Genomic DNA, 14,327 nt, shown 5'->3' on the forward strand with positions numbered 1-14,327 from the left:
CAAGGAGAGTCCCTACAAAGAGTGTATGGCTTGAGGTGATAGAGAGTGATTGGGGGATCAATCAGCATTTTTTTGTGGTCATCGTGCCATGAAAAGCTATGAGACCAACTGGAGGTATAGAAAGGAGGGTCCCGGGAAATTAAGCTCTACTAAGACTTTAGGGTTTGAGATGATAGAGGGGGATCATTGATTTAATAATAAACCATCAAATTCTGTATTTCCTAAGTAATTCAGATAATTTTATATAATGAATTTCCTTCAAGAACCTTTAAGACTTAATGAGGGTTCCAACATTTTTTTCAAAAATGTTAAAACTTCCAACAACCTTAATGTAGGTCATCCGGAGGTAATAGTGAATTGTTTGAGTTTTATACCCCCATACACATTAGACCGTTGGTTAAACTAGTTGATATGTATGGGCGGGTCTTCAATTCTCAACTTTCAGATGATATAAGGGAAGATAAGAATCAGGTATATGCAATTTTTGGACTTCCAATCCTTTTGTTCTTCCTGAGGTAAGAGGGGTATGCAGAGAAAACACAGGAGCACTCAACAGTGAAGGTGCACCTAAGTATGAGAAAGGTGGTGGCCGAGCAATCGTCAGAAACACAATCTAAAGTGTTTGGTGGGCTTAACACTGTAAACGGCAAGCAAAATTTAAAGAGGTTATACCAAGTTTCCAAGATATTCCCTATCGTTAGACTAGCGGATACTCTACTGACTACTGCAAGTCCAAAAATTGGGACCCCGAGGGAGAGCTTGAAGATCCCTGGCAGGGCCTTGGAGAATGAAAGATGTGGAGGAGTGTAAGGTGGTCCTCACCTCCATTTCAACAGGGCTTAGAAGCTTAATTCTTGAGATCACTGGAGGACCCAATGGTTGAACCTTCAACAATCTGTGGGTTTTCACCCATCCTGTCAAAAAGGGATAATGTCACAGATGTCTCATGTGTGACAGACATTCATGTGGTTTCTGGCCATAGAAGGTCACAGTTTTTGGCTGCGCAGAATGCTCCCTAACTTTCCATTGTTCCTGCTTTCACTATTTATTGGTAGAGATAGCTTTACTGATGGATTCATCTCTCCCCTTTTGGACCCAGCAGGAGCTCACCTCCCACCCAGCTGCTGATTATTAGTATTCACTTGGTGTTTAAATACCTCTTCCTTCCTTTGAACTGGTGCTGGTGATATTTTCAGTTCATTCATGCTCTGGTTGCAAGCAGGAGGCTTCTCCTCTGTGGTGTAATTACTGAAAACTCTGCATAACTTCTACTTGAATAGTCTGTGGATATGTAGTTCATACCTTTCCCCCAGTGTGTCCCCCTTGTGTCTTCTATAGTGCTTAGTGGGGTTGATAAAGAGCTCATCCCATCCGATCCCTATTTAGGGCCCAGCACTAGGGATGCCTAGGACCAGGTATCCGGCTTGGCGCATAGGTGCAGAACCTATCTAGGCTAGGCTGGTGAGAGACTCCAGGGAGCAGCAGTAGGTTTGGTCAGGGGTCATCATCTTCCCTTTCCCTAGACGCAGGGGTCTCCTTCCCATAACTTTTGTCGCATAGGTGCGGAACCTATTTAGGGTGGCGAAGGACCTCAGGGACCAGCAGTAGGTTTGGTCAGGGGTCATCATCTCGCATTTCTCTAGACGCAGGCGTCCCCTTCCCTTATCTTTTGCCGCATAGGTGCGGAACCTATCTAGGGTTGTGAAGGACCTCAGTGACCAGCAGTAGGTTTGGTCAGGGGTCATTATCTCCTATTTTCCTAGACACAGGCATCCCCTTCCCTTACCTTTTGCCGCATAGGTGCGGACCCTATCTAGGGTGGTAAAGGACCTCAGGGACCAGCAGTTGGTTAGGTCAGGGGTCATCATCTCCCATTTCCCTAGACGCAGGCATCCCTTTCCCTTAACTTTCACCGCTCAGTGCATAGGTGCAGAATCTGTGTAGGACAGTGAGGGACCCCAGGGACCAGCAGTAGGTTTGGTTAGGGGGTCACCATCTTCCCTTTCCCTAGACACAGGCTTTCCCTTCCCTTTCGCCATGTGTTTGGTACTTCCCCATACCTATGGTGACAGATAACTTAAAAACTTGGTAAAAACTTTTTAGAATAAACTTCATTACTGTCCCTGATTGTCGTATTCATTATTTTCCAAGCTTCGTAGTCGTGGAGGGTAAAGTTTCCCAAGCCCGCATTGTAGTCCTTCAATAATTTTAATGCGTTCAGCAATATTAAGCACGGCAGGATTATGATGGAGCTATAGGCAGAGGCGATAGTGTTCGGAATACTTAAACTAAAACTCAAGGGAAAAGAATATCTCCCAGGCATTGGAATGTCAGAAAAATATATAGAGGACCTTCTTGCGGAAATTCATTTTATGGCCATCGCATGAGGTTGTGTCATTTATTAGGCTGCAAACAAATGAAAACATTAATAAAGGGCTGTTTACACCCACAGAAGACACCGCCAACAGGCGGGAGAGATTTGTTACTGACAAACTCACAGTTCGGGAAAAAGAACTGAAATTGCTCAAGCAAAAAAAAATAAATAAAATAAATGCTAAAACAAAAAACAATAACTACATCTAAGATTCTTAATATGTAAATTGAATTAAATGGCTACTAAATTACGGAATTTCTGGCTTCTTAAAGGGTTTGTCCTAGGTTAGAAATAACTGCAGCTACTCGTCACTCCCTTAAATTGAGCATAAGAACCGAACTGACCTTTTTTAAGGTCATAATATCTCCTTAAAGACGACAAACCACCAGGATTTTCATATATAACCTAAAGCCAGTGCTATACTGGCGCTATCATGCTGATTGCATGCATACCTTTAGTTGTGAGATCGGATGTATACTTTCTGAAATACAGGCAAGTAAAGTTTGTGAAATTCCCTGTTATTTGATTGATAGCAGCTACAGAATATCTAATATGTGGGTGGGTTTTGCTAGCTATGCCCGCCCCTGTCTGCTGCCTGGCCTTCCTCCCCCTGTCATTCCTCCCTCCTTCCTCCCCCTGTCCTTCCTCCCTCCTTCCTGCCCCTGCCCTTCCTCCCTCCTTCCTCCCCTGTCCTTCCTCCCTTCTTCCTCCCCCTGTCCTTCCTCCCTCCTTCCTCCCCCTGTTATTCCTCCCTCCTTCCTCCTCCCCCCTGTCATTCCTCCCTCCCCCTGTCCTTCCTCCCTCCTTCCTCCACCTGTCCTTCCTCCCTCCTTCCTCCCCCTGTCCTTCCTCCCTCCTTCCTCCCCCTGTCCTTTCTCCCTCCTTCCTCCCTCTGTCCTTCCTACCTTCTTCCTCCCCCTGTCCTTCCTCCCTCCTTCCTCCCCCTGTCCTTTCTCCCTCCTTCCCCCCCTGTCCTTCCTCCCTCCTTCCTCCCCCTGTGATTCCTCCCTCCTTCCTCCCCCTGTCATTCCTCCTTCCTTCCTTCCTCCCCCTGTCCTTCCTCCCTCCTTCCTCTCCCTGTCCTTTCTCCCTCCTTCCTCTCTCTATCCTTCCTCCCTCCTTCCTCTCTCTACCCTTGCTCCCTCCTTCCTCCCCCTGTAATAACAGAGACAGGGGAAGGAAGAACAAGCAAACAGATAGGGGTGGTAATAACTAACAAAACCCAACCCACCTATTAGATATTCTGTAGCTGTTATCAATCAAATAACAGTACAGTGTCAATCAGGCTAGGTGGTTGGACATGCAGCAGGGAGGAGGTGCACTGAGACACTATCAATCAGGCTAAGTGGTTGGAAATGCAGCAGCAGAGAGGATTTGTTCTGAGAAACTGTCAATCATGATAGGTAGTTGGACATACAGCAGGAGGAGGGGCTCTGAGAAACTGTCAATCAGGCTAGGTGGCTGGAGATGCAGCAGCAGGGAAGAGGGACACTGAGAAACTCAATCATGATAGGTAGTTGGACATACAGCAGGAGAAGGGGCACTGAGAAACTGTCAATGAACATAGGTAGTTGGACATGCAGCTGGGAGGAAGGACACTGAGAGACTGTCAATCATGCTAGGTGGTTGGAGATGTAACAGGGAGGAGGGGCACTGAGAAATTGTCAATCAGGATAGGTGGTTGGACATGATGGACATGCTGCAGAAGGAGGGACACTGAGAAACTGTCAATCAGAATAGGCAGTTGGACATACAGCAGGAGGAGGGACACTGAGAAACTGTCAATCATGATAGATAGTTGGACATACAGCAGGAGGAGGGGCACTGAGAAGCGGTCCCTTAGGGTAGGTGGTTGGAGATGCAGCAGGGAGGAGGGGCACTGAGAAGCTGTCCCTTAGGGTAGGTGGTTAGAGATGCAGTAGGGAGGAGGGGCACTGAGAAGCTGTCCCTTAGTGTAGGTGGTTAGAGATGCAGCAGGGAGGAGGGGTACTGAGAAGCTGTCCCTTAGGGTAGGTGGTTAGAGATGCAGCAGGGAGGAGGGGTACTGAGAAGCTGTCCCTTAGGGTAGGTGGTTAGAGATGCAGCAGGGAGGAGGGGCACTGAGAAGCTGTCCCTTAGGGTAGGTGGTTGGAGATGCAGCAGGGAGGAGGGACACTGAGAAACTGTCAATCATGATAGATAGTTGGACATACAGCAGGAGGAGGGGCACTCAGAAGCTGTCCCTTATGGTAGGTGATTGGAGATGCAGCAGCAGGGAGGAGGGACACTGAGAAACTGTCAATCAAGATAGGTGACTGGAGATGGGAGGGAGGAAGGATGCTGAAGAGCTGTCAATCAGCCTAAATGGGTGTAGTTTAAATTTGAACCCTAATAAAACTATTCTGACATGGATTTTAAAAGTAAGAACACCAGCCTCCTCAAGACTAAGAGATCTATTTAGAAATGTATACGAATTCAAATCTGGTGACATATTCACTTTATGCAATGTCCAAACTGGAACCAAGTTCCAGTATCAGTCTATATAAGCCAACATAGCCCACTCCTACCCCCTTAGATGTTGTAGTACCAAACAGCACCACTTGAGGCCCAAATATCAGCATTCCCCATATATTGTGTATGAAACCTTGGTGTATCATGCATTTGTATTGGTGGGATTGGGGGGGGGGGGTGTTAATACATTCCAACAGATGTGTTTTTAATGATTTTTGTAAACACAGCACACACGGCTTATTGGTCTGTACGTCAATAAATGTAATTGGATAATCAACCTCTACTCCCGATTATCAATAACCAGGCAACCTTACAAGCCTCCATATCCACCGAGGAATCCATTAATGAAACAAGCGTCGGGTTCACTAATCCATAACCCCGTCACTCCGTCTACTGTGTCAGATCCGAGGTTAACAGCATCAATTTGAGAGATGTAATGTAATGTAGTGCATGTTGGCAGTCCTGTATAATCTCAATGGGACATTAAGTACCTTTCATTTTCATTGTAAGCTCTAACTAAATGATACCAAAGCTTAACAATCTCGTGACTGAGTGTTTACATTAACTAAGCGGTTTAAGATTTAAGTACCGTGCAGAATACATTGGCTTCGGAGACAGGAGATCTTCAGGAGACGCATCTTGCTGTTGTCTGGGCGGGCATGTTATTTATTCATGGTGGCAACTGTGTTTTAATGATTCAGTTCTGCAATTACGTTCGGCCCCCAGAGTTTACAAAAAAAAGTATTGCTAACGCAGAGCATCATATGTATACCGAGTATATAAATCTCTTGACTACAATACGGACTAAAGGATATCTGTGACCAGATTTCACAACACAAACTGCATACATCGTGAAATAGATCTCGTAGACTTGATGGGGCTGGTGTACTTACTTTGAAAATGAATGTCAGGATGGCTTTATGATTCTCAATGACAGCTCCTCAGTGTTCCTCTACATTTCCGCTGCTAAATCTCCATTCATCTAGTCTAATAGACAGTTACTCAGTGTTCTTCCTCCCTGCTGCTGCTGAATCTCTGCTGCAGTAACTGAATCCTCACCCACCTAGACTTACTAACAGATCTTCGGGATCAATCCTTCTTTCTGCAGTTGGATCTCAAATTATCTTGTCTGATAGACTGCTCCTCAGTGTACCTCCTCCCTGCTGCTGAATCTCCACCTACCTAGTCTGATTGATACATCCTTTGTGTCAATAAACCTTTTTGCTGCTTAATCTTCATCCACCTAGTCTGAAAGACAGATCCTTAATGTCCCTCCTCTCTGACTGATAGATCCTCGGGGTTGATCCTCTTTTCTGCATTTGAATCTTTAACCACCTTGCATGATAAACAGCTCCTCAGTGTCCCTCCTCCCTGCTGCTGTTGAATCTCTGCCCACCCAGTCTGACCAAAAGGTCCTTGGTTTCAATGCTCCTCTCTGCTACTGAACTTTCATCCACCTAATCTGTTAGACAGCTCCTCAATGTTCCTCTTCTCTGCTGCCGTAGCTGAATCTCAACCCACCTAGTCTGACTGACAGATCCTCAGGGTCAATCCTCTTTTCTGTGGTTGAATTTTTAACCACTTTGCATGATAGACAGCTCCTCCATGTTCTTTCTCCCTGCTGCTCTTGAATCTCTGCCCCCCCTAGCCTGACCAAAAGGTCCTTGGTGTCAATGCTCTTCTCTGCTGCTGGACTTCCGTCCTCCTAAGCTGCTAGACAGCTTTTCAATGTCCTTCCTCCCTGCTGCAGTAGTTGAATCCTCACCCACCTAGCCTGACTGACAGATTCTTGGGGTCAATCCTCCTTTCTGCAGTTGAATCTTTAACCACCTTGCCTAATAAACACCTCAGTGTTCTTCCTCCCTGGTGCTGCTGAATCTCTGCCCATATAGCCTAACGGTAAGTTCTCCAGGGTCCCTTCTACATTCTGCTGCTGAATCTTCACCCACTTAGTCTGAATGAGAGATCTTCAGTGTCCCTCCTTCCTGCTGTTCCTGAACCTACATTCGCCTAACCTGGCTGACAGTTCCTCAGTGTCAATCTTCTTTTCTGCGGCTGAATTTTCATCCACCTAGTCTGATAGACAAATCCTTAGTGTTCAGTGTCCCTCCTCCCTGATGCTGCTGAATCTCCACCCACTTAGCCTGATAGACAGATCCTCAGTGTCCCTCCTCCCTGCTGTTGCAGAATCTTCCCTCACCTAGTCTGAATGACAGATCCTCAGTGTTCAGTGTCCCTCCTCCCTGCTGTTGCGGAATCTTCACTCACCTAGTCTGAATGACAGATCCTCAGTGTTCAGTGTCCCTCCTCCCTGCTGCTGAATCTCCACCCACTTAGTCTGAAAGACAGATCTTCAGTGTCCCTCCTCCCTGCTGTTGTTGAGTCTCCACCTACATAGCTTGACTGTCAGATCCATAGTGTCAATCCTCCTTTCTGCTGCTGAATCTTCATCCACCTGGTCTGATAGACAGATCCTCAGTGTCCCTCCTCCCTGCTGCTGCTGAATCTCCACCCACCTAGCCTGAGTGACAGATCCTTAGTGTCAATCCCCCTTTCTGCTTCTGAATCTCTTTCCAGGTTGTCTGGTAGACATTTCCATAGAGTTCCTCCACCCTTGTGCTGATGTATCTCTGTCCACCTTATCCAAAGTCAATTCCCCAGCGTCCCTCCACCTTTCTTCTGCTGAATCTCCACCCACCTTGTCTGATAGAGAGAACCTCAGTGTCCCTCCTCCCTGCTGTATTTTTTGAGATCTCACACTGCTCAGTACAAACTGCAGCTCTCAGTTATGTTGGGTGAATCTGACTTTGACTTATGAGCGCACACTCTTTAGCTGTGTTCACAATTTTTATGGAAATATTTTTAAGGAACACTTTCAAAAAAGGTATTATTCAATCGATTCAACATCGATTTTCAAAGTAAGTATACTGGCCTCATCTGGTCTAAAATATCTATTTAATTATTTATTTCATTTTTACTGTAAAACCTGAAGACGGATCCACTTTAATGTCTAACTCCACTGCAACAACTGAATATACAGCCTCAGTAGTGATATTCACCGTTGCAGAAGATGGTTTTCCCCTCCAAGTGTATTCTGCTCATAGTTTCCATTCCCGAACAGGTGATTTACGCATGATCGCATGTACGGGACGACCAATTACGTTTTTGGAGCCCCCTGGGGAAAAATATCTTTAAAAATATTAGTTAAAAGGGTATCCTCGGCTATGGATCACCAAACTGAGAGGCAGTTCATTAATATAAGATAGGTGAGGGTCCGACAACTGGCATCCCCACAGATCAGTTGAGAACCAAAGTATTTATCAGTAGCCACCCAGCCCCGTAAATACTGCGTTCAGCCCCACGCATTGCTTAGTATCGGCCGCTGTTTAAGCAGATTTTAGCTGATCGATGAGGATTTTAGCTGATCGATGAGGATTTTAGCTGATGAGGATTTTAGCTGATCGATGAGGATTTTAGCTGATGAGGATTTTAGCTGATCGATGAGGATTTTAGCTGATGAGGATTTTAGCTGATCGATGAGGATTTTAGCTGATGAGGATTTTAGCTGATCGATGAGGATTTTAGCTGATGAGGATTTTAGCTGATCGATGAGGATTTTAGCTGATGAGGATTTTAGCTGATCGATGAGGATTTTAGCTGATGAGGATTTTAGCTGATCGATGAGGATTTTAGCTGATGAGGATTTTAGCTGATCGATGAGGATTTTAGCTGATAAGGATGTTAACTGATCAATACAGTCTAGTCTCATATTGATGACCTATCAATCTCGGGCAACCCCCTTTAAAGACCACCAATCAATGAAAATGGGTCAAAAAATCACAGCCTTGTGGTGGCCACATATAGACATATATAACATAAAAATCTTCCAGTATATTATCCCAATATCTTGGGATACGTCAAAGCCAAGATGAAAGGTAAGGAAATCCACATCTGTATACTTTGTAATGGTGCCAAAAACTGCTGCCTTCATCTTCATTTGAGAAGACCTTTCAGGTGAAGATTTTAGCTGATTGATGAAGTCCAGTCTCATATTGATGACCTATCATTCTCGGGCAAGCCTCTTGAAAGACCACCAATCAATGAAAAAGGGCAAACAAAGTTTGCAATACACATCACAGCCTCGTGGTGGCCACATATAGCAAAGATTTTCCAACAGAGTATCGTAAAATTGTGTTTTTATTTCACTCAAACCTGTCTATCTTCAACAGTAAGTAATATCTTGGGATACGTCACCGCCAAGATGAAAGGTAAGGAAATCCACATCTGTATACTTCGTAATAGTACCCAAAACGTTTGCCTTCATCTTCATTTGAGAAGACCTTTCAGGTGAGGATTTTAGCTGATGAGGATTTTAGCTGATCAATGAAGTCCAGTCTCATATTGATGACCTATCATTCTTGGGCAAGCCTCTTGAAAGACCACCAATCAATGAAAAAGGGCAAACAAAGTTTGCAATACACATCACAGCCTCGTGGTGGCCACATGTAGACACATATAACGTAAAGATCTTCCAAATCTTCCAATAGAGTATCCCAACATCTTTGGATATGTCAAAGCCAAGATGAAAGGTAAGGAAGTACATATCTGTATACTACACAATGGTGGCCAAAACTATTGGCTTTATCTTCATTTGAGAAGACCTTTCAGGTGAGGATTTTAGCTGATAAGGATTTTAGCTGATTGAAGAAGTCTAGTCTCATATTGATGACCTATCATTCTCGGGCAACCCCCTTAAAAGACCACCATTCAATGGAAAAGGGTCAAAAAATAAAGTTTGCAATTCACATCACAACCTCGTGGTGGCCACATGTAGACACATATAACATAAAGATATTCCAGCAAAGTATCGTAAAATTGTGTTTTCATTTTACTCAACCCTGTATACCCCCACGTAAAAGCCAAGATAAAAGGTAATGAAGTACACATCTGTATACTACGCAATGGTGCCCACAACTATTGACTTGATCTTCATTTGAGAAGACCTTTCAAGGAGCAGTCTACATGGGATGAAGATTAGATGGTGGAAATCCCATAAATTATACAATTTTTGGGGAATTTGTTCCTTTTCCCCATGCTATAATTTGACCCTGTAGTTCCTTTCCATTGGGAAGTTCAGCTGATCAAGAGGGAAGTCAAGATGTCCAGATGGACCAAGCCACCGAAGGCAAAGTCTACTGTAACCATCACAACTTTGATCAGTCAGTTTCTAAAGATATAGAGGAACCTGGAAAATGTTTCTTAAGGCCACATTACACACAGAGATAAATCTTTGGCAAATCTGTGGTTGCAGTGAAATCATGGACATATTGTTCCATTTGTACACAACCACAAACCTGGCACTGATTGTCCACAATTTCACTGCAACCACAGGTCTGCCGCAGATTTATCTGTGTGTTCTTTAGACTTAGCTATAGGCATTTTAAGAAAGAACATTACCCATACCTTATGTGAGAGTTTGCTGCATCAGGATCCTTGGCATGAACTCTCCCGACTAAGGTGTCCGGCGGTGCGTTCTCGAGCACTTCCAAAGTGTAGCTTTTTTCCAAAAATAATGGTGGTTCATCTGCATCTTCTACGGAGATCTTCACTGTTGCCGTGTCTTTAAATGGTCCTCTACTAAGAAACCTTGGGTCTATGTGTACATTGGCAGCCTCCACCTTCATGCTATAGAACTTCTTGGTTTCATAATCTACTATCTGCAACAACAGAAGTTGGCACTTAGATAATTCAAGTAGTCAAAATATCCTCCAATAATCAGAAGTGTGACTAATCTCAATAAGACATGATGATGGAAGGAAAAATATTACATTATGTTAACTTTATAGTGTTTGTACTGTGTTATTACTTATAAAGAGCTTATTACAAGGTCAAAAGTGGCCAAAATGTCAGCTTATTTTATTTCTGCTTCTCCTCTGAGTATTCCACATTTTTAATTTTTAAAATCCACCATATGGTTCCAGAGATATGGATCTTTTTATTCAGTGCTAATTTTTATGGTCTTCATTCGCAGGCTCCTCGGGGGGGTGTCTTTAGGCTGCTCTGCATTTTCACCCTGTGAGCACCGCCCACTAGGGGAATAGCACTAAACTAAAAGGTCCATATCTCTGGAGCCATGTGGCTTATTTGAAAAAAGAAAAAAGCGGAAAAATCAGGGAAACAGCGGGAACAAAATGAGAGCAAAAACAAAACAGTGTTGACTTGGTGACCGGTTACTAACTATAATTAATATTTTTTTTTCTGATACACAGGTCCACATCCTCTGCGGAGACATAGAAATAAAGTGTATCAATCTGGGTTCCTGGTGTCACCATTAGGAGACGCTTGCTATATATGTCTTGTGATTTAACTCAATTATAATTCTGTAAGCTCCACAGCGCCTCCTTGTGGCTGCTGTTGTTATGTGAAATTTTACTGTTTAACCACATAGAAATTAGGATTCTGTAATAAAAAAGTGAAGCTTTGACCAACATAAAGATATACAGAAATATTTATAGACACAGATCTTTAGGATTGTGTGGAATAAAACATCAAAATAGTCAGAAAAGGCGTTTTTCATGATTTTAATACTGATAAAGTATTTATAAGACAGGTCATTAATGGATTGTCCACTACTAGGACAACTCCTTCTGATTCCACGTTTCACCCAAAAGTAAAATAATAAAGCCTATACTTACCTCCTGTACCGGCACCCTACCAGCATTGTCTGGGGCTGCGGTGCCGATGCTCATGTGTGGTTGTCTCATCTAGCGAGCCCAGCGTCCAGTCAGCTCTGGTTTCCTTCTCCCCGCCATCGAATCAAATGAAAAATCAACAGGAAGTGAGCGCTGCACTTCCTGCTGATTAACTGATTTGGTCCGAAGGAGGGGAGAAGGAAGCTGGTGCTAATTGGACTCACGAGACATTACAACTACAAATCAAGGCACTGCGATCCTGGACGCAGCCAAAAGGGCGCCGATATGTTAGGTGAGTTTAGGCTTTTTTATTTTACCTGGGGGAAACATGTGGAATCAGAAGGGGCTGTCCTAGTAGTGGACAACGCCTTTAAAGAATCATTTATACCTTTTTTAATTTGACGACTCCTTCTTGTGTTTGATAATCTGTTGTGATTTCAAAAACTTCAGCCCCATCACCATCTAGGATACGATACTTTATCTGCCCATTTTCTTCCAAATCGGGATCCCTGGCTTTTAATCTTCCAACCTCATCCCCCGGGACGGATGCTTCGGACACAGACATGGGGTACGCACCTGTGTGGATAAGTCGTGTAAATGAATTTCGAGATAAAATCCTGCCAGAATAGATTACGGCATAGCTCTTCTACCAATGGTATAAAAAGAAATGATATCCGCTCACTTTGAGGAAACTTTGGCGGGTTGTCATTGACGTCTGTCAGAGTTATTGTCACTTTGGTTGTCCCTGAGAGTCCTCCCATGTGTCCTCCCATGTCCTTCGCTTGGATCACAACGTGGTATTGCTCTCTGGCTTCTCTGTCCATGTTTGGAAGAGCTGTCCTTATGATTCCTGGGGAGAAAGCAGAAAGGTGAATCAGACCTATGGCAGACTACAAAAACTGTTTACAATACAGTCATGGACAAAAGTATTAGCAATTTAGCACCCTTGAAATTATTCCAGAAAATGAAGCATTTTTCCCGAAAAATTCTTGCAATTGCACGTTTTGTCATACACATGTTTATTTCCATAGTGTAGAAAACACAGAAAAAAGGCAAATTTAACATAAATTCACACAAAACTACAAAAATGGACTGGACAAAATTATTGCGACCTTTCCAAAATTATGGATAAACAAGTTGTGATGCTTATTCAAACTCACATGTGGAAAGTAACAGGTGCGGGCAATATGAAAATCACACCTGAAACTAGATAAAAAGAGAAGAAGTTGACCCAATCTTTGCATAGTGTGTCTGTGTGTGCTACACTAAGCACGGAGAACAGAAAGAGGAGATGATAACTGTCTGAGGACTTGAGAGTCAAAATTGTTGAAAAATATCAACAGTCTCAAGGTTACAAGTCCATCTCCAGAGATCTTGATGTTCCTTTGTCCATGGTGCAAAATATAGTCAAGAAGTTTTCAACCTATGGCACTGTAGCTAATCTCCCTGGATGTGGCTGGTAGAGAAAAATTGATGAAAAGTTGCAATGTAGGATAGTCCGGAAGGTGGATTATCTGCCCCAATCAAGTTACGAAGAAATTTGAGCTGTCCTGTAGGCTTAGGGTACATCGGTGTCAGTGCGAACTAGCCCGTCCACATCTGAATGAAATTAATTGCTATGAAGGAGAACAAGTAAGGACAAGATCTTTACAAACTCTGCCATCTGCCTAGTGTCTTTAGTAACTCTGCTGTCTCTCCGAGGTCTTCAGTAACTCTGCACTGTGTCCAAGATGGTCAGTAACTCTGTACTCTGTCCGAGGTGGTCAGTAACTTTGTTATCTGTAAGAAGTTTCCTATAACTCTTATATCTATCCTAGATCTTCAGTAAATCTGCGCTCTGCCTGAGGTCTTCAGTAACTCTGCACTCTGTCCTAGATGGTCAGTAATTCTGTGCTCTGCCCAAGGTAGTCAGTAACTCTGCACTCTTCCCAAGGTGGTCAGTAACTCTGCGCTCTTCCTGAGGTGGTCAGCAACTCTGCGCTCTTCCCAGGGTGGTCAGCAACTCTGTGCTCTTCCCAAGGTGGTCAGTAACTCTACACTCTGTCCAAGGTGATCAGTAACTCTGCGCTCTTCCTAAGGTTGGTCAGTAACTATGCACTCTGCACGAGGTGGTCAGTAACTCTGAGCTCTGCACGATGTGGTCAGTAACTCTGCACTCTACTCGAGGTGGTCAGTAACTCTGCGCTCTTCCCAAGGTAGTCAGTAACTCTGAGCTCTGCACGAGGTGGTCAGTAAATCTGTGCTCTTCCTGAGGTTGGTCAGTAACTCTGCATTCTGCACAAGGTGGCCAATAATTCTACACTCTACCCGAGGTGGTCAGTAACTCTGCGCTCTTCCCGAGGTGGTCAGTAACTCTGAGCTCTGCACGAGGTGGTCAGTAACTCTGTGCTCTTCCTGAGGTTGGTCAGTAACTCTGCACTCTGCCCAAGGTGGTAAGTAACTTTGCACTCTGCCCAAGGTGGTCAGTAACTCTGCGCTCTGGCCAAGGTGGTCAGTAACTCTGCGCTCTTCCTGAGGTGATCAGTAACTGTGCACTATGTCCTGGATCTCCAGTAACTCTGGACTCTGTTTGAGGTCTTCATTAGCTTTGTTATCTGTCTGTGGTTTCCAGAACTTCATTAAACTTTTAGTTTCATTCCACGTGTCCGTGCTCCATGTGCTTTATCTCGCTGCTGCACCAACGCCTGTGGCCCGAGTGCCCACCCAGACTTTGGGTTAAGAGGTTCCACCTCACTGTGTGAGCCCACTATATGAACCACTGTCAAGGTTGG

The 14,327-nt window shown here is 44.1% G+C and overlaps 1 protein-coding gene across 3 annotated transcripts in view; it reads right to left on the bottom strand.

Annotated features, from left to right (window-relative positions):
- CDH11 (cadherin 11) overlaps positions 1-14,327 on the bottom strand; it is a 209,620-nt gene that overhangs the window by 24,935 nt on the left and 170,358 nt on the right. For all 3 annotated transcript variants that reach the window (XM_075325869.1, XM_075325871.1, XM_075325870.1), the window contains exons 5-7: positions 12,239-12,406; positions 11,945-12,132; positions 10,328-10,581 (exon numbers count right to left, since the gene is read on the bottom strand). In XM_075325869.1, the coding sequence (XP_075181984.1) occupies positions 10,328-10,581; positions 11,945-12,132; positions 12,239-12,406 (610 nt within the window). The remainder of the gene's footprint in view (positions 1-10,327; positions 10,582-11,944; positions 12,133-12,238; positions 12,407-14,327) is intronic.

The sequence above is a fragment of the Anomaloglossus baeobatrachus genome, chromosome 10 (genome assembly GCF_048569485.1).
Source record: "Anomaloglossus baeobatrachus isolate aAnoBae1 chromosome 10, aAnoBae1.hap1, whole genome shotgun sequence".
Classification (NCBI taxonomy): Eukaryota; Metazoa; Chordata; class Amphibia; order Anura; family Aromobatidae; genus Anomaloglossus; species Anomaloglossus baeobatrachus.